The following is a 20,542-nucleotide window of genomic DNA, read 5'->3' on the forward strand; positions in this document are numbered from 1 at the left end:
TATGGATTCAGTGAGACCGAGAAATGACAATGGAATGATCTTAGGGTAAAAGGGTTTATACCTGGCTTTTTTCTCCCAGCAGTAGGTCAAGTACCAGAATCACATCTGCATCCAACAGCCTGCAGGTCTGTAATCCTCCTCCGTCTCTGCCTCCAACCCAGAGCAGTGGGCAGAGCTCTTTATATGGTGACTCAGTCAGTAACAGCTCATTGCCTAAGGGTGTGGAAGCAGTAGCCTAGCAGTAGGCCAGTTATATCATAAAGCAGTTTAGGTTCAGGTGAGGATCCTGGCCATAGGAACTTCCATTTTCCCACAGTGTGTAACCTAGGATTATTTAGTGAGCATAGGAGTGGAGAAGCAAAGGGATTGTTTGAGGCTGTGCAGTGCAGGCTATGGATAATCCTATTGAACAATCCAACCCACAGAAATAAATCCTCTCTAGTGGCAAAAAATACTCATTTCCATTAGAGGTGGTATGTCTTGTCTCTCTTGTATAGTGCTTGATAAAAAGGAACATGATTTTCCTCTTTGGTCCCTTTTCTATGGACTCCATAGAGACAAGTCATTTCATTAATATTCTTCAGATAATCAGGTCACACTATAGGAGATTAGATAATAGCTTTTTTTTTTTTTTCATTTCAGTATTGACTGTATAGCCCCATAAGCTTGTGTGTTTCTCTAGTCTTCAGCATCTCATTTACTGATTATCTCTTAGGATAAACATGAGATAGCTAAACTCATTCGTGCTATGGTTTTGCCCTGGACCATCTCAATCCAGCCCCCCGATATACTTCTTACATTTCCGGTAGTTTTTGCTTGACTAAGAAACCACCTGTTAATCCTGCAGCTGCATTAAGTAAATACTGACTGTGCTCTCTTCAGTCAGATGAAATGTGCAAAATCATGGGAGGTTGAGCTGCAAAGGACTTACTGGACCATCATGTCTAACCTCAAATGCAATATTGTAGGCAGTTGGGTACAGATAATGTTAACCTGTTTTAGGGGGGCACTTCATACAATTCTTGATGTTGGATTTATAATCTATCACATGTACCGCCTAACCATGAAGACCCTCAGTAGTGCCAAGTCCATCCTTATATTATGCTTTTGCTTAGTGGTATAACCATGGTCAGGTCTTTGAGACTTATCTATCGTCTTTGTCTATAAAATGAGGAAAATGAAGATCTACTTTGCAGGGTTGTTAAGATAATAAAATACATAGAAAGCACTTTGTAAACCCTGTAGTACTTTCTCTTTAGGTTTGGAAAGAGCATTGAACTGGAATGAAAAGAAAAATTAGTCAGAGAATCACACGTGAGCTCCCAGCCTAGAAAATGTTGGCTAAACCTAAAAGGAATGGTCTTGGAAATTAGAATTTCTAGTATTTTAAATGATAACTGCTATTTGTGAGTCAGGCAATCATTGATTAACCTACAGGAAAAAGCAGTAAGCAATGCTATCAAATGAAGACTTCACCTGCCTTCAGGAGCTTACAAAGAAGCTAATCATCCAGTTGAACTTCAAGGCATTTGTGTTATTACATATGATAACCTGTAAAATGGGAGATATTGAAGGACCTGTGAAAATACTATAGACTTTAAAAATGGTGTGGGCTGGCATATTTTCAATTTATTTGCAGGGCTGGCTTACTGACTGTGGCATGTATCAGTGGTAATGCACTGAATATACAGCTTTACATTATCTTTACAAGTAAAAGCAAAATTTTGTATTTGGTTCAACAGACATTTATTGAGGCTGTAACAAAGAATCAAAGATTGTCCCTGCCCTCAGGGCTCTCACTGTCAAGCAGGGGCAACAAGTATTACTAGACGAAGGAAAACGCTAGAAGGATACAAAGTGCTAGGGGCGCCCTGCAGGCATGGCAGGGTTGGGGGAGATGTAGGAGTATGGAATAAATGTCAAGGAAGGTACACAAAGGAAGCGATGTTTTGGCTAGTTTCAGCATCATAGGGAGGAAGGGCCAGTGGAATAGTGTGTAAAAGGACGGGAGACGAGAGAATGTGGTGTTTTCTGGGACCAGGGTGCATCCCAGGATGAGTGAAAGGCAGTAAGAAACGGATATCCTTTGACAGAAGAAATAAGAAATAAATATTGGCTCAATTTCACTTCATGAATGTTTACTCAGTTTTAACATTTCTTTACAGATAGTTTTATTTATCATCTTTTTACAATTGTCCCTGTGTTACATGTAGAAATATGATAATGCCATCACTGATGAAACATTAGGGAAAGTGAAGATAAGTATTCTTCAAAGTGCTTCTGTTTTAAGGATTTTGCATCTATTGAAAGTTTTCACTATCAATAGCACCCTGATAGGCTCTAAAGGACAAAGGATGACCAAAGTAGAGGTAAAATTACGAATATTTGAAACTTCCATCATTTTCTTAACAGTGAATGATTTATAATTTTCAAGTTATACCTTCAAAATCCTTGAGAGATCAGAAACCCATTTTGCAGGAGAAGAAACTGAGGTAAAGGGTTGGTCTCCACATAAGACTGGAGTATGTCAGGGAGATTATTGCTTTTGAGCATATCAAGTTTCTTAATCCTTTATGCTGTTTAGTTTCAGTTTCTTTTGTAAATCCTCAAGTGGGAAGTATTTTGAGATTTGTTCTAGGTACTGGAAATACATCACATAATATTCATAAAGTGCTCAAAGTGCATAGTACTGTAAGAAGCCAGAACTAGGAGATATTTCTCTCACTGTCAGTTGAGAAAGAAGGACATAGACCATTGATTATCTATAAAGTATTGATTATGGAGCTTGTTCACATTCCTTAGAAGTCAGAGTATATGATTTGTTTTTTTTTAATCACAGTCATCTGTTTGAAGTATCTTCCCTGGGTTCTTCTTGAATCAGAAGTACATAGCTTCCCTCTTTCCATCCGATGCACCTGACGACACTGCCAAAGCAAACGGGACATTTTAAAATTGTGATTGAACAGCACACACGCAAATAATCTGTATTCCATCATTTCCCTGGATACATGTCTTCTAATAAATTATTCAAATTATGCATAGAAGGAACATACTGGTGTTTGAATCCAACTCATTATTCATAGCATCCTGAAAATAATAAAAAGTCTCCATGAGTTCTTTCTCTCTCAGATCCCCCAAATGTCCATCTGTCCCATTGTCTACTCTGTGTAGCTCACAAAAAAATAGTTGAAACTAAAACTATTACTGAAGTTCATGTTCTAATAGCTACAGTTGAAGGTAGGACAGGAAGACATCTGAAAATAATTAAAATAGCATGTAATTTTAGGGAAAGTGAAGATTTTGGACAGGAGAGGTTTAAAAACCTCAAGACCATCTATATTTACATTATTAGAAGCATTATTAAAAGGATGACTACCTTTTATCCAGCTGCACCAAATTTTTCAAATTATGAAAGTATCATGTTCACAACAATATAAATATATATGAAGAATAAAATTAAAATGAAATTGGGATGAAAAGTACAGTGTAGGGAATATAGTCAGTATTGTAATATCTTTGTTGACATATGGTAACTACACTTAACATGGTGAGCATTTTGTAATGTATATAATTGTTGAATCACTGTTGTACATCTGAAACTATTATTATGTCAACCATAAATGTTAATAAAATTTTTTCTTTAAAGTTACCCATTATTCTACTCCCCTGATATGCAATTCTTTTTAGAGCTATTTTTCATGATTTGGACAACACCATCATTCATCTAACCATTCTACTGTTGGACACTGTGGTCATTTAGACATATTTTTGCCATAACAGACTTTTTTATGCATAAATTTCTGATATTACTAATCATGTTCTTAGAATAGGCTTCTAAAAGGAATGACTGGATCAAACACTATGAACTCTTAAAAAAATTTTGCTGTGTTTATGAATTGCTTTCCCAACCAGATAGTGCTGAATAACCCTTAATTCCAGCAATGTATAAGATTGTCTCACTATATGCTCACTAGCACAGCCCCTGTATTTTTAATTTTGCCAATAGTGAATAGTCTCTCTTCAGAAAAGACACCTAGTAAAAATTGCTTTTAATCAAAATTATAGAAGAATTATAAATACTATATAGTACTCGTCGTACACAGGTGGAGGAATCAGAATTCAACTGAGACAGTGTGTACTGAAGTCCTACTATAGTAAGACATGTAGTTCCCAGACTTGGTAAAATGCCGAAAGCCTGTCCACACAGTCCTTTTCGTGGCCGTTAGCCACATGGAATGGGCAGGGGCATGCTCGCTCACTGCTTTGACCCCGCAGAGTGTCAAACACATTTGCTTGGGCATTTTAGAGCAAGCACTTATCTAGTTAGCTTATATTTTTGTTAATTGAAAGGCAAAGGGAGAAATAAATATTTCTCATGTGTACACCTCTATCTTTTCATTCTATGTAGTGTTCATAATTAGAATTTTGTACTTGGAATTTGTATATTTACCTTTACATTAAATAAGCCAACTCTCTGGAAAGAGAATTCCTAATACTCAGTACATGCTATCTGCTCTTGCCATTTATCCAAGAATCCATATTAAAATACATCTTCTTATAGCAGTCTTTGCCCATCAGGGAATATTATACTCTAGAAAATCAAGTTTGAAAAAAATACATATATGCATATAATATATATATAATATGTATATCATGTATTTGTTAATATATAATATATATTTTTTGTATATATATATTCTTAGATGCTACTTAAATCAGTTATTCCTATTTCAAGAGAGAGGGTGAACCTCTAGGAGTATCCATCTAACCCAATCTTTCTCCTCCTTCTGGTCAGCCTTGTGATTGTCTCTTTCTTCCTAAGTCTCAAAATAGTTGACAGATGTCTTCATGTCTAAAAGTTTTTGTGAGAAGTACCTCCTGAGGCAAAACTTCAAGGGATCTTTGTAATTTTACTGGTGAGGTTAGGGAATTCTTTTAATCCAGCTATCCTCTGATAAAATGATTAAAGGTAATTACATACCATAGACTGATCACTGGAATTAGTAACAGGCCGGCCGACAGCAGGAAGGTGAAGCCTGGGTACCAGGCAACAGTGGCTGCATAAATTCCATTAAAAGTAGAAACTGCGATGACTCCGCCAAGTGTTTCTAAGAAAGCAATGCAAGCAAACAGGGTACCTGTATGGGGTTGGGGGCGGAGGGGGAAAGAAAAGGCTGAGAGACAACGCAGTGAGCAAAACCTAACGGAGAAACATGTTACTCATGGAAAAGAGCAAACATAGGGCACAGACTACGTGGCAAATGAAAGCTGTCCCCTTGAATCCCTGAGCAGTAACCCATTTTGCAGGTGAAGAGACTGAGGCGGAGAGTTCTTAATGTGAGAGAAGTTGAAAACACTATCGTTCAAGGTCAACTGGACAAAGCCAAAAGGCAACAGCAGCTGCCCCATCTGAAACCTGCAGTGTCTCCCCTCCCAGCCCCAGATACCCCTGACGTTCAGTAGGTTGTCTCCCACAATCTGTCCCCAAGTGAGGACACCTGTTAAACACCCTGGCTGGGCAGGATGGATCCCAGCAGCAAAGATCCCCTGCAGGGGCCTTTTGAAAAGTAAAGTTATTCTTTTCATCGGCTTCTCAGATCTGGCTAGAGTGACAGCTGCAGGCAGAGAGAGATCTTATCCCACATTGTGCAATTTGATGCCTCCCTCCAAAGTGACATTCAGTCATCAAAAGAAGCCTCCATTTTTGACTCCTCAAGTAACTCTGCTCAGTGAAGGTTACAGCATGTTAAGTGAGTCTTTAAAACATATTTACCAGCTTGAAACTGCCTCCAGTCCGCTTGGCTCACATGAGTAGGAAGACTAGGGGTTCTGCTGCCCCTGTCCCCTGCTGCACACCCATTTGGAAAGGGGCCAGCAGTGGAGCATCGTTTAAGGGCTGGGAGGTGGCGGCGTGGCCAGCCCAAGCTCAAAATCAGAATTGTCATTATTCTGCCAATTTTTACTTGTGTCTAGAATCCAAAACTGGAGTTAAATCTCTAAAAGACAGGCTTGTCATCTTGCTGTACTTCTTTTCCTCTTTGCCCAGCTGTGCATGACCACATAACAGATTTTTTGATTGTCTTCAGCTATGATATCCTGGCCAAGTCCCTATGTAGTTTCTGCAGACTCCATCATTAAGCCATTGTGCTTGTGAAGAAACTACTTCTCCAAGTTTACTTTCCCATGGCATTTGTAATGTTTTTCTTAAAAACAGTGCAGATCATGTAATTAATTGTGTTGGACTGGACTGAGAGGAAGGAAAAAAGGCAGGCTTGAGGGTCACCTTTCCTAACTGGATTATGGCTGACATGCCTGTGTTCTGGTTTTCCCCATGGTCTCTGTCTTTTAGACCATGTATAGATTTTTATCTATTTAAACTTTTCACTCTGATATACATGTTCTCATATGTTGCTTCAAATTCTTTATGGAATGAAAGGACACATAAAGTATAAATATCTCTGCAGAATACTGTATGTTCAGAATATGGTGTTTTCATGTACAATACTGTGTTTCACGTATGTGTCTTCTTTTGACTAAAATAAAAGCTCTATCAATGCCACGTGCACATCTACCATGTTTATTGCTGTCTCCAGGACCTCGGTGTCCTGGCACATGGTAGACATTTAGTATATAGTTGTCATGTGAATGAGTAAGAGCTCATGTGACGTGTCCTGTTATCAGTCATCAAGCAGCATACCTACTTACTGCCTCCGTGGTTTAGGACAGTGCATTAAATCAGCTGAGACAGGAGGACATGCCCCTACTTGCCTGCCTGGGTTATTATTGTCTTGTATTTCTGATCCCTTGCTACAGGAGTAGTGCTGTAGAGGGCAGACTGCATACTCCTAGTCTTATGCAATGGCTTGAATCCATTCTGGATGGAAAATCGGCCAGGTGGTACCACGTCTGTTCTGACACAAACAACCATACTATTCCGAAGTAGGTTTAGCTGGTTGCTGAACTTCCTCAAGCAATTCGACTTGATTAATAGTCGCCGGAGATAAACTGGATTATATAATAAATGCAATTCAGTTTTTTTAAACTTTTTTCCCCGAATCCAGAACACCTCAAAAGTGAGGTGTGTTCTTACTGTGCTCCAATTTATAATGAGAAGAACGCAAGTGATGACAAAGTAAGAGGCAGTTCAGGATGACTTTAGCTCTGAGTGTTCACAGTGGTGTGGAATGTGAAGACTTCAGAATAATTACTACAATCAGTTTTCTCCCCTTGAAAATCTTGGCAACGTTTCCCTTCTCTGATTAAAGTGTGTAATACTTTCACAAAAACATCCCATTTTTAAAAAATAATGAAAGATGGGAATATATTCAGTTATGGAAACTTTGACACCATCCAAAGGATGTCCTAGTTTGCAGTTAAGAACAAAGTAACTATGCTATCCTAGGATAGTGGAATCACCATTCATCAGTTATCACAATTCAGAATATGAAATGCCAAAATGTAAACTAAACATTTTAAAATGTTACTCTATTTATGTATGAAATGACTTTTTTAAAGCCTTTATAAATAAAAATGAAACAAAAGTAAACTATACATTCTGATAAGTCTATTTTTGCTCTGAGTCAAATATGGTAGATTTTTCTTTTTCCTACAAACAGCTTTATTAAGATATAATTCACATACTGTGAAACTCACCCTTTTAAACTGCACAATTCAGTAGTTCTTGGGTATGTTCAGAGTTGCGCCACCATTACCCCTAATTTTAGAACATTTTCATCACCCTGAAAAGAAATGCTGCACCCATTCTCCATCACTTGCTTCCTTCCCAGCACCTGGAAAGCACTAATTTGTCTCTATGGATTTGCCCTTTCTGGACATTCCATATAAATGGAATCATATTTACATGACAGTATGTGGCCTTTTGTGAATGGCTTCTTTCATTTAGCAAAATGATTTCAAGGTTGATCCGTGTTGTAGCATGTACAGTAGTGTTTTTTTAGACCAAAAATTATTCCGTTGGGCAGATATACCACATTTTATTTATCCATTCATCAGTTCGTGGACATTTGCATTGCTTCTACTTCTTGGCTGTTATAAAGTATGCTGCTGTGAACATTTGTGCACAAGATTTTGTGTGGACACGTTTTCATTTCTCTTGGGAATCTACCTAGGAATGGAACTGCTGAGTCATGGGTGTCTCTATTTAACGTTCTGAGGAGCTACCAAACTGTTTTGCAAAGTGGCTGCATCATGTTACTTTCCCACCCGCACTGTAGGAGGGCTTCAGTTTCCCCACAGCCTTACGCTCAGCTTTATGGTCGGTCTTCATTTTAGCCATCCGAGTAGGTCTCATTTTGGTTTTGGTTTGCTTTTCCCTGTTGGCTAATGATGTTTAGAATTTTTTTCTTGTGCCATTTGTACAGTCTTCTTTGGAGAGGTATCTATTCAGACCCTTTGCCCATTTTTAACTGGGTTGTCTTTTTTTTGCAGTTGAGTTTTACGAGTTCTTATGTATTCTGGGTAAGTTCCTTACCAGACGTGATTTGCAAATACTCTCCTGTTTGAGGGTTGTCTTTTCACTTTCTTGATGGTGTCCTTTGAAGCACAAAAGTTTGCAGTTTGGGTAAAGTCTAATTTATCTATTATTTTCTTTTGTTGTCATGCTTTTGGTGTCCTATCTAAGACACCACTGTATCCAAGGAAGTAGGTAGATTTTTGCATACTGTGATCATAAATTTTTATATTCCTAAGTGGTTTTCCTGTTACTCTATCATTATATAATCCAGAAATAGCTTTGTGAATACACAGCTACATCTTATGAATGGAAAAGAATCAAGAAATATATTTCTTAATTTATTGAATTATGCAGTCTCCCCCAGTGTTAACTAAATCACCATAAATACAATAGCATAATATGAATTATTCATAAGCAATTAATATGAACATTTTTACCAGGCTAAGACATGAAATGAAGGAAAGCTCCAAAGTGTAATAATATTGATACAATACAGAAGGTGAGGAGGACAACCCCATATGCCTAACATCTAGTTAGTAACTAATTATAACTAGAAATGTAATTTTTTTCCATTCTGTACTGGTTATTCTCTGCCCTCCTCTTCAACTGTTTCATCTCCTGTGCCATGCTCTATGCCCAGGAGGCTGACCCCACAGATTATATGACTTGGACTTCCTTGCTGGCCTTACTTGCTGTGCACTTGATCAGTGGGATGAAGGAGAAAGGCTGTGGTGTTTCCTCCCTTCTCCCTCCCAATTTGGGCCATCTTCTTTGGGGGCTGCGGGGATATTGGAAGTTCCTAAGGCCAGGATCCTGACCTGACCCTGCACTACTTGATGATGTAAGTGGCTTACTGCTAGGCTACTGCTTCCACACCCGTAGGCAATGAGCTGTTACTGACCTAGTCACTATATAAAGAGCTTTGCCGGTGCTCTGGGTGGAGGTAGAGATGGAGGTGGATGATGGACCTGCAGACTTCTGGATGTAGATGTGATCCTAGTGCTTGACTGACTGCCATTAGAATAAAACTGGGTATAGACCCTTTTACCCCAAGATATTCGATGTGGTCTCACCAAGTCCACAGTGAACTTGCCTGGGGCTTAAAGCCTCAAGCAGGACAGGGGCCTCTGCTCTGCACACTGCCCTACATCAAAGTCCCTTTACTGCACCAACTGAGTGGGGTCCAGCAAAAGAATACAATTAGAGGCCTACATATTATTTGCTCAGTTTTTAAAAGTTATAATTCTGATAAAACTGCTAATTAAGACATGTTCTATCTCCCGACTCTGAGAAATACACCTTTGTAATAATTTGGAAGTTTAGCCATAAACTCAGATTTCGTAGCCTTTTTAGAGTTCCATGTAGGAATCTGACCACACTGGAAGAGCAGGCCCCCCACCCTCAGTTCCCACTGCAGGTTGTGGCCCACCCACACTGTGTTGTACCTCTTGTTCCATCCTGCCCAGGAAGGGTCATTTACAGATGGCTGTGGACCGCCTCCTCTGCGGTTCTAAAGTTGGGCCAGATCTCCTATAAAGATCGATGGCCTGGTCCCCCCTTTGGTCTAGAGGTGAGCACACTGGGGTCAAAGTTACTCTCAAGAGAAAGGGTCTAAAGAAGAGGAGCGTCCAGGCACTCACTGGATGGACATGACCCCAGAGCTGTTTGTAGGGGAGTTACGGGGTGTCATCTGCAGCTGGGGAGGAGTTGTGGGCTCCCAGTGGGCATATCCCCCTGGCCCTGGAGTCTCCTCTGCTCTTGGGGTGGGGAAGCCTTCAAAAGCCTGAGGCTCTCCTGCCTTCATATAAGCCTCTTCCTAATGTAGAGCTTGCCACTAATTTAAAAGGAGTTCTGTGCAGAGAAAGGGTTGTAGACTATTCTGAAGAATCAAACATGATTGTCGATAGATTTGAGTGGGTACAGACTGTAGAGCCATTATATTCCTTAAGCAAGTCAAACTCACCTTGTTCAGTAGAATCAACCGCCTTTGACATCATGGAGCGTAGAACTGAGAGCGGCACGACAGTGAAAAGGAACGGCAGCCTCACTGCGAGAGAGGGAGGGAATCACAGGCTATGCCAGAAAACCAGGGGTTGGTTTTAAATGTGAAACACCTTCTCTCTAAATCATTTATACAAGCATCCTAATTCACTGCTTCTAAAGGCTGAATTAATCATTGTAGAATTCTGTTTCATGAATTAAGATAGGCCAGTGTAAGGTTAGTTTGCTGTCAAATTCTTATTCCAGCACGAAGAACAAGAGTTCATGAAAGTTTTAGGTCCAGATATATATATATATATATATATATAATCTGCCGACCGGGGCTGATCCGCTATTTCCCTCATTATTGTAGTGACCTCTTATTTAGCAAGTTGTACCTTAGTTTTGTTTTCTGTTTCTGTTTTTTCAGAGTTGGCATTCTCAGTGTTAGCATCATGTTATTATGTTGATTCGCTTTTTGGTAAATTGGTTATCTTCTTGTTTGTTCATCTTTGTGGCTAAATAATTTCATGAACATAAATTGCCTCTGCACTTAAAGTATGTCCCTTAATAATAGCATTTTTAGTTATATGATGAAGTAGTAATATATTTCATTTTCTGATCATGTTAAAATTTTCACTGTTTTCACCTATGCTAACTTACTGGCCTAGGCAATGCCAAGGGAGACAGGAGGAACTGGCATTTCCTGACTAGTAGGCATTGTGCTAAGGGCTTCACAGTTCTGTCTTTTAAGATTCATTACAACTCTCTGAATTAGGTACTGCTATGCTCATTTGCCAGATGAAAAGGCTGAGGGCTCAGAGTAGTTAAATAACTTGCCCAAGATCACCTAGCGCTCTGTATGGCAATGAAGCCCGTTTCTGTTTGGTCACCCTGCCTGCTGCAAGATAGCAAGAGATGAACTGCCCGCTTAGACAGAGACTAAACAGGGCCTTTCGCAAGGTCCCACTGTATGGATCCCTTGGCCCTCTCAGATGCAGTATCTCCTCAAGCCCCACAAAACCCACTTAGGAGTTCGGTAGTTAAGGAAGCAGCCCAATTTGCCAAAAAGTGATTCATCCAATGCCAATTCATGAATTGACTGATTTGCTGAAAGATCAATTTGCAGAGTCTGTCTTGCATGATTTTCTTCTTAAATATCTTCAGTGAATATGGATTTTCCTTATGTCTTTTGAGTATATTTAATTTGAAATTTTTTATGAAAAGTGGCCTTCTTAGCAGTATTTTAAGAAATACTCAAGTTGGTGAACACTATATTGAAGAACTACTGGTTTACAAGAAGAATGTTCCTCAAAATAATTTTTTTGGGGGGAAATATGCAAATTTGAAAAATTGTGGTTATTCAGTGAATTACTTTTTTAAAAGCAAATTGGCTTTCAGAATTCTGGCAAGCTTGCTTTTAACAAATTACTAATTGAAATATAGAAGGCATTAGAGCATTTTATATTAGAGTTTCTCCCCCAATGGCCTTAAAGAAAAAAAAAATCAAATACACAGTTTTAAGACTACATTTGTAACTTACCTAAAAACATAATCAGTGTTGTTTTGGCAAAAGCAGTCATAGCCATTCCTGCCATGGTGGTAAAAATTCCAATGAAGGCCATATGAATATCTTCCATACAGTAAGAAAAAAACCATATTCCTAGGAAACTACTCAAAAAAGAGATACTACCCAAAGCTGATCCATAACCTATAAAAACTTCATTCCAGCAGAGTGGTGAATCCAATTCATAAAGGATAAAAATGGGGGAAATGCCAATTATCACAAAAAAGTAAGTGATCATTGTAAAAAGTAACAAACAGAGCAAAGACCGTCTATTACCAGAAGCATTTTTAAAAAGCATATAAGTTTGGTAAAATAGGTTTTTAAAACCTTCGCTACATGACATGGAAACATTCTGAGATGAAGACTCTTTCACTGAATCATCAAGAAAAAATAAAATATAAATCAAATTAACAGTAAGAACCATAGTAATAATTAAAAAAGACCACACAAAACCTAATTCCCTAATAAAATAGCCAGAAGACAGTCCTGTTAATCCGGTCACAAGTCCAAGTAGGAAGTCAATTATGGCTATTCGAATTGTTCTTTGTTTCTGTTCTTTACACTGATCAACAATATAGGCAAAACTGGCTCCCAAAAATGTGGTGGAATTGCCACAAAGTGCAAAAATGAAGGTGGATGCAATTAAAAGCTGGAATGGAAAGTTAAAGTAGGACAGCAAACAGAGCCAAACACTGCTTGCAAGAGCGCCAACAGAAGACAAAATCAAAGGGAATTTTCGTCCTTGACGATCACTGCAAGATAGAAGTATGAACGTAGACACTAGACCAGGAATTAAGCCACTTATATCCATCTGCAGACTAAAAAGAGACACTTTTTTCTGAACTTCCTGCAAAGAAATAAAAAGAAGACAGTAACATTTACAGACATTTATACAGTGTGCATAAAAATATCATGGTGTATACTTTTCTTGACATTGCCTGTAGGTCACGGGTGGGAAATCTCTGATGCCCGGGTTTGATACAGTTTGAATCTTCATCTGATTCACAAATCAAATATCCAGAGGTGATATAGCCATAAAAACTCAGCCATAATATTCAACTGCCACGGTGGGTATGTTAACCCATAAAGAAAAAATTGTGTGTGTTGGTGTGTGTCTGTCTCATATACAAGATCTGTAGACCCAAGGCCTCTGGGACTGGCCATACAATGATTTTTCCTTTCTTCTATGAACAGTGAGCCCGAAGAAATCGTGATCATTGTTCTAAAGCAAGAACAATACTGTTTCCCACGATGTATCTTTCTGTCTAAAGGAGAATGAATCGCAGATAAATGCATATTTCATAGACCTTTACTTAGGAAGACCTAGGCTGCTTTTTACATGTGTCTCCACAAATAGATTAGTGAGAAACTTATCTCTGTATTTACTAAAAAATAAGATAAAACCCAAAGAAGAGCTTTGCACTGACTAAAGATGGCAATGTGCTGTGAACTGCAGAGGAATACACTCGACCCCTGAGGATCAAAACAGCTACGCACACACCCGAGTGTGGAAGGCTTAACAATCGTTATACTAGTTATCTGATGGGAAGAATTTTGGGTGATTAGAAGCAGTTTCTTCTTGCCACTTCTCTGTATTTTCCAAACTTTGTCTAGTGTATGCCATTTTTATAATGGGCATTACTAAATGCATTTTTTTAAAAAAGATTTATTCATGCAATATTCAGAAAGTACCCTAATAAACTGACTCACAAAAATATCAAATAATTGAGTTCATGATTTTTTTTAAGAGTGAGCCCATTTTTATGTTTATATATTCACGTAATTCAAGCAATTCCCTGTTACCAGGAAATACCCTAGTCAGACTCAAAAGTTCAGTTGTCTTGGCTTCCGGCCTTTCCCTTCACCCACACCCACAGACACAGCCTGTCCTGCCCATCGGTGTTTGTCGCACCCCTGCCCTCTGTTTAGTCCCAGAGCTGCCACTGGACTGAAAGCCCATCACTTCTCACCGGGACCATTCTGGCTCCCGCCTGGTCGCTTTGGTCGATTCAGTGTGTTGCCCGAGAATGCCGCCAGCACGCTGCCAATGCACATAGTGTGCCCGCCTTTCTGCTGCTCAGCCTGTGGCCTGCTGGTGGAAGCACATGCTCTGTGCTCCGTCACTTAAGGCACGACTGTGTGCCACAACCTCACTTTCTGGCATTATCCCCACTCCCCAAATAGCCCATAGTCAGGTCCAGCTTGGATTCCCCTGAAATTCCCGAGCAGACATATCCTCTCCTTCTGAACCTCCTCCTCTGACAGTTATCATCCCCAGTTGTACTTTCTTCCATCATGAATAAGAAAGAGCTCTGGAGTCAGATGCCTCTGTATTCAAGTCCAGGCAGCCCTTTACACGGCAAGTAGAATGACCTTTAAAAGCACATGTTTAAAAACAGGAGTTCCTGTTACTCCTCTGCTCAGGATACCCTGTTGGCTCACCCTCCACAGAAATAAATCCAAATGCCTGCCGGTGGCGGGGGGGGCCGGGTGGCAGATGCCACGACGTCTCCCACTTCATCTCCATGTCTTCACTGCTCTCAGCCCACGTGCCCGGCCACAAGCCCTCCATGCTTATTCACCTTCGTACCTGCTCGTCCCTCCACCTGACTGTCCCGCAGCTCCCCGCCTCAATGCAGGGGTCCCCTCCTCCGAGGGGCCTTCTCTGGCTCATCGCTCAACCAAAGCAGCCCCACTAACCCCACCCAGAGATCCCCCCTTATCCTGCTCTGTTTTCCTTTAGAGGCATGCCATCCCTTAGCAGGATGGGCTGTTTTAATGGCACACTCCCGTGTGCCTTTCACTACAGCCTAAGCCCCAGGAGGGCTGGCATCTTGTCCTCTTCACCGGGGTGGCGCCAGCTCGGCAGCCGTGCTCTACAGCGGAGGGACTCGGTGGATATGGACCCAGTAAACGAATGACCAAGTAACGGGGCCTTTGTGTGTGACCCTGACCCAACTGTTTCCCCCGATACCTTCATCTGCGAGAGGGCACAGCAGTCCCCATCTTTCAGGCTGCTGAGAGAGTTAAATTTAAAATAAATATAAGGCTCCACCCAGACCCCAGTACAAAGTGCTTAATCAACTTCAGCTGTTTCATCTTCTTCGTCAGACTTCCTGAGCCTATCTTTGTATCCTGTACAGTATAGAAGCTGTCAAATAAATGTTTACTGAATAAATAAATGAAGCAGTTATCTTTTAATCAACTTCTCACAAGCTGTCCCAGTTTAGGGCTCCTCCTCCCATTCCACCCATCCCAGTCCTGGCTTCTCCATCCCATCTACTGTCCTTCCTAACCCAGTCTTTTACACGGAGCCCTTCCCCCATCTGTAATTTAGGTTTTAAAATACAGATTTTAACAATGACAAGCTCAAAGTATATTTCAATCATAAATCCAAGTTGAGACAAACAAATTGTTGTGTATACTCTTAAACTCTGGAGAATTATATATTGTATGTGGGTAGATGGGAGAAATCAGAGTTTAAAAAAATACTATTTCCTATACAAGAAGGAACAGAATGACAGTGTATTGAGACAAGGATGAATTAAGGAAAGTCATATCAGTTTTAAAGAAGTCACAGTTTCATAGGCTAACATGTATATATTAATTCCAATTAAGTAGAAAATATTCCCTTTCTGATGGTAACAAGGGATTGTGTTAATTATGAAAAAGTTTATAGATAAATTCCTGAGCAAGAAAAAGTTCAGGATCTTTTGGGAAACCTTTATTATCCCCTCCAATATCTGAGCCCCTATCTTGAAAGGGCCTGAAGAGAACAGACCACACTGGCCAGTTCAACACTTCAAACAAGTCATTTAACAAGGGAAGGAGGGTGTGATAAGGGTCTTAACATTTCCTTCCCCACAAAAGTCCACAAACATGGCTAGGAACTCCCACCAGTCTGCCTTTAGCCAAGAATTTCCTTCACACAGCCTCACCACTTTGTTAAAAGGTCCTTTAGAGATTAATCTCATTACCCAGGAGAAGTATGTGGATAAAATGAAGGTTCCTGCGGCCAGGATTCTCACCTGGCCCTGATTGGCTAGCTCACTACACACGTGTGGGCAATACGTTGCTATTGACTCTATATAAAGAGCTCCACCCAGTGCTCTGGGCAACATGGTGGCATGGCTGCAAGGCTGCAGGAGAGCAGAGCAGAGGCTGGAGTGGTGGCAGCACTGAGGACAGAGGCCCAGAGGCCGAGACCGGCTTGCTGTGTGCAGACTCACTCTGAGTGGATGGGATTCTAGTGACTGACCTGCCACCATGGGAATAAGTTCACCCCAAGAATGTTCTACTGTCGTTTCTTTGGTCACCTTGAATCCATAGTGAACTTGCCCAGGGCTGAAACTCATTGGCAAGACAAGTATGTAGGTGTACCTTATAGTCATAGAGCTCAGAAAACTTGAAGATTTGAAAAACACATTAGATCAATATTCATTTATGAATATATATATATATATATATATATCTTAACCCCTAATGGGTTGAAAAATAACTTTCATCCATATAGACTTTCAAAATGTTAAATGTAAGTGAAATAGCTCAGTTTACTATATCTGTACCCTGAAATTCATAATATGATCTTGCATTCCAATATATATGTACTTATATATTTGTTATATAGGAAGGATAAGTGTAACAAATTCAACACATGATCATATTATGCATTCTTCTTATTACACAATTGATCTTTTGAGGAGTGGCAAGAAGAATCTGAACTGGAAAAAAAAATCATTTTTTATTTTATTAGGGACTGATCTCTAAGTTTTAGATTACAAGAACAGTCCACAAACCCCTAAACTTTCAGTGAGCAAATGGCCAGAAACCACCCAGCAGAGCTTCCAATGAGATGGAAGCTCAGAAACAGGAAACATTTGTTCCTGGATTTAAAGGGAACAGAATATTATCTGAGAAGCTAAGCAGGGACAGAATCCAGAGGTGGAAGAAGGTGCTGAAGGTGGGGGCCGTGCATCAGGAAGCAAACATGTTTCTCTCTCTGAAGGACCAAAAGGTAAGCAGGCCACAGATCCCTGTCCCAGTTGGGGTGAGGGGAGGGAGTTCTAGTTACCCAACCTGAGGAGAAGCACCTGCAGCTCTGGGGACCAAGGTGCAGGCAAGGGATCTAGGGCAGTGCGTTGTCTTGGACATTAACCCAATAAAAAGCAGTAAGTGAAACAATAGTTAATTGATTAAAACATTTGGCAAAAACCAGGCGGAGAAAGACAAGCACCAAATGATTTCACTCATATGTGGAGCATAAGAACAAAAGAAAACTGAAGGAACAAAACAGCAGCAGAAGCACAGAACCCAAGAATGGACTAACAGTTACCAAAGGGAAAGGGACTGGGAAGGACGGGTGGGAAGGGAGGGATACGGGTGGGAAAAAAAGAAAGGGGGCATTACGATTAGCATGTATAGTGTTGGGGGGGCACGGGGGGGGCTGTGCAACACAGAGAAGACAAGTAGTGATTTTACAGCATCTTACTATGTTGATGGACACTGACTGTGAAGGGAGATGTGGGGGGCGCTTGGTGAAGGGGGGAGACTAGTAAACATAATGTCCTTCATGTAACTGTAGATTAATGATACCAAAATAAAATTTAAAAAAAAACATTTGGCAAAAATCTCCAAAATGAGACCATTGCTCTGGGCAGGTGGGGGACTTCTCAGCAGCTGGGTCCGGCTGGAAGTGGGGACAGCACTCTCCATCTGCTCAGTCACAGAGGTCACCAAGGTAGCTGGACCAAGGCTACCTACTCCCCTCACTCTAGGAGGGCAAGGGCAGCCAACTTTTCCAGAAATTCAAACCCTCTCCTGCCCTGTGCCTCCTGCACTCCCAGGGGTCTGGTGAAGGAGGCACAGAATCAGATACAGAAACTGATGAGTTGTTGAACCTTCTCACCCCCTGTGAATGATCCACATATAACAGGACTGTTCTCGAAGGGAGATAAACCACAAGGTGAGACCGTTGGCTCTCCTATTTTTATGACAGAACTCTAGGCCAGAATCTTGATGTCTGCATGGCTCCCAGACATAATCAGTTCCAAGAAAACTTCTCCCATGAGAAAATGAGTAACAGCAGGGGCTGCACTCAACAGCCAAGCCCCACCCCAGCAAGGTGATGCCTGATACCTGGGGTACCTGGCCAGAAGTGCTAGAGCCTTCTGTCCACCTGGGGCCCTAGGCCTCAGACTCATCTTCCAGCCACATCTGAATCCTCTTCAGAGGAGAGAATCTTGGAGCCAGCCTACAAGTGGCTGGGACCCTCTTACACTCTTCTCATCCTTTGGTGCGCAGGAATCCCCACTCCTTTGCTCTCACAAAACACCCCCTACGGGAAGGGTTCAAGGGTTATAAGGGTGCTCTGTTTTTGAGGTATTGTAGGGGGAAAAATTACAAATATGGATGCTCTTTTCTTTGCATCTGAATATTGGTGAATTTTAATAAAAAATGCTTAAGGGAAAAGGAGAATCATGGTGTACCTCCTGTTTTAAACAGATACAAAATTGGGGAAGGCGGCTGGAGACAGGGAAAGGCTGTATAATATCCGGCTGAATACTTTCTGAGTCCTCTGGGCAGAAGTGAGTGTGCTCCGCCCCAGAGACCCTCCCTCCCCAAGCTGCTCCTCTACACTTGGAGGCGAAGCTGCTTTGATAACAGCAAATGATGAAGGGCAAATGCTGCCCCGCCCCCCACCCCATGGCAGACACTGGCCCCAGGACCCACAGTCTTCAGTGGTGGGGCACTTTCTTGGGTCCCTGACAACCGGGTCATGCACAAGCGGTGGCAGGGATGGAAGGAGGGGCAAGAGAAAGGCAAGAAGGCCAATGTCAAGCCCACCCCTGTCCACCCAGTGGCCTCGGTCCAACTTTAAGGCTTGTGCGGGAAGAGGAAGGAGACAACCACAGAGATGAGACCGAGCTGAACATTTCTTAGAGAAAAGAGAAGATCCAGTGTCACAGAAGAAGAGGGGTTTAAGTTAAAGGAGAAGATTAAAGGTGTCAGGAAAATTCAAACAGGTGAGAACTGAATAAAGGCTCTTTGGGATTTAGGAGTTTTAAGGTGACCCTTGAAAGGTCAATGTGTGAGGAGGGCAATGTCCTCTTACGCTTAAAACCCCGTTACAGATTCCCTTTTCATTTCATTTTAGGGATATTTTCATTTCTTACCTCTTGGGATAAAAAAATTGGGCTGCTTTTGTTTTTTTCACACTCGGAAGCATTGCTACCAGATGCCATACTGTAGTTGCTTGTCGCTTCCCATATTCTTCTGTACACGTATTGTGTCGTCAGTGGAGAGGTCAAAGTCAGAGCGAATGCACTAAGACAAATGGCAGGTTCTACAAATAACAGCTTCATAGTGCTGGGGTCAGTAGCAGAATTCTATTAAAAAGAAAGAGGAAGTCAGAGGAATGCTGTGGAGTAAGCAAGCCAACTAGGGAACCGAAAGCACAGAGCACTTCTTAGGAGGTTAAGTCTTATTTTGGAATAGGGTACGCGGTAAACCCAAGGTGGTCATACTTCCCGTTTTGAAGAATAGGACCTTTCAGGGCTCAAATGGCCCTTAAGATGATCACCTTAAGTTGTCACCCATTTTGGTGATCACGCCACAGTGCCCACATTGTATTCTGACAACTGGTTCTCATACGGTAAACAATGAGGTCCCTCTGGGGACCAGGCAGTTGCGCAACTGTTTGTGATCCTGGTTTGGCTGCCTGTTAATAGCGGACCGGAAGGGGCCTTTTAAAAGGCAGCTTGCAAGCCTAAAGGGGCTGCTTTACACTCACCCCACGGTTAGTCCTGCCGCCACGCGAGGCGCAGGTCTGACCCCTTTCGGCCGGAGCCCGGGGTCTCCTCTGCGGAGCTGCCCTGCGCTCCGGGGGCGCCTCGCGGGCAGCTAGCGCTCCCAGAGGCTGGGACGCGCAGGGGACAGGGAGCGCCGCCGCGCTGGGGTGGGGAGGCCACTTTCCGTCGATTTCGACCAAATGCACCTGTCGGGGAAACTCAAGCTCTTATTTTAAAGCAAACCGAGGAAAGCGCACTTCCGCGTCCACAGTGACAGCGGCGACGGTTCCCTGCGCGGCCCTCGCTCGGCTCCTCGGTGGCGGGCGGGCTCGGCCTCGGCGGGCTGAGGGACGCGCCGGCGCCCCGGGCAGCTGCCTCCTGCGCGCTAGGCAGCCGGTCTGCGGGTCCGGCCTGCGCTCCGCCCTGCCTCAGCCCCCGCGCGCGGAGCGTCGCCCCCCAGCCGAGGAGGCGGGGCCTTTGGGTGCGGGTTCGCCACCGCCCAGTTGTCGCTGTCCCACTGGCTCCCGTGCGATTGGGCCCGGCGGCTACCCCTCCCTCGGGGATTGGTCTGTTCCGGCGTCACTCCCGTGAGCCCGCCCCCTGAGGCCCCCGGCAGATCCCGCGGCGCTGCAGGCTGGCTCCGGGGCTCCGCAGCTGCAGACCCAGTCCGAGTCCGAATATCGTTGTCCACAGAAGCACGCTGGAGATCTGCTGCAAAAGGGACATGTTTGAGAT

General features: G+C 42.2%; 1 protein-coding gene across 3 annotated transcripts; it reads right to left on the reverse strand.

Moving 5' to 3' along the window:
* Nucleotides 1-2,146: 2,146 nt before the first annotated feature.
* Nucleotides 2,147-20,291, reverse strand: SLC46A3 (solute carrier family 46 member 3). 3 transcript variants are annotated; one of them, XM_037003904.2, is made up of 6 exons: nucleotides 20,065-20,291; nucleotides 19,193-19,405; nucleotides 11,997-12,867; nucleotides 10,437-10,520; nucleotides 4,982-5,138; nucleotides 2,147-2,924 (listed from the first exon to the last, which is right to left on the reverse strand). In XM_037003904.2, the coding sequence occupies exons 2-6, from the start codon at nucleotides 19,379-19,381 to the stop codon at nucleotides 2,840-2,842; spliced, it is 1,386 nt and encodes a 461-aa protein (XP_036859799.1). In that variant the 5' UTR covers nucleotides 19,382-19,405; nucleotides 20,065-20,291; the 3' UTR covers nucleotides 2,147-2,839. The 3 variants fall into 3 exon arrangements, with proteins under 3 accessions (XP_036859799.1, XP_036859798.1, XP_036859802.1); XM_037003903.2 differs by having other exon boundaries at nucleotides 19,810-20,291; XM_037003907.2 differs by lacking the exon at nucleotides 20,065-20,291 and adding an exon at nucleotides 19,600-19,670.
* Nucleotides 20,292-20,542: the final 251 nt, after the last annotated feature.

Source organism: Manis javanica, chromosome 1, assembly GCF_040802235.1.
Source record: "Manis javanica isolate MJ-LG chromosome 1, MJ_LKY, whole genome shotgun sequence".
NCBI lineage: Eukaryota > Metazoa > Chordata > Mammalia > Pholidota > Manidae > Manis > Manis javanica.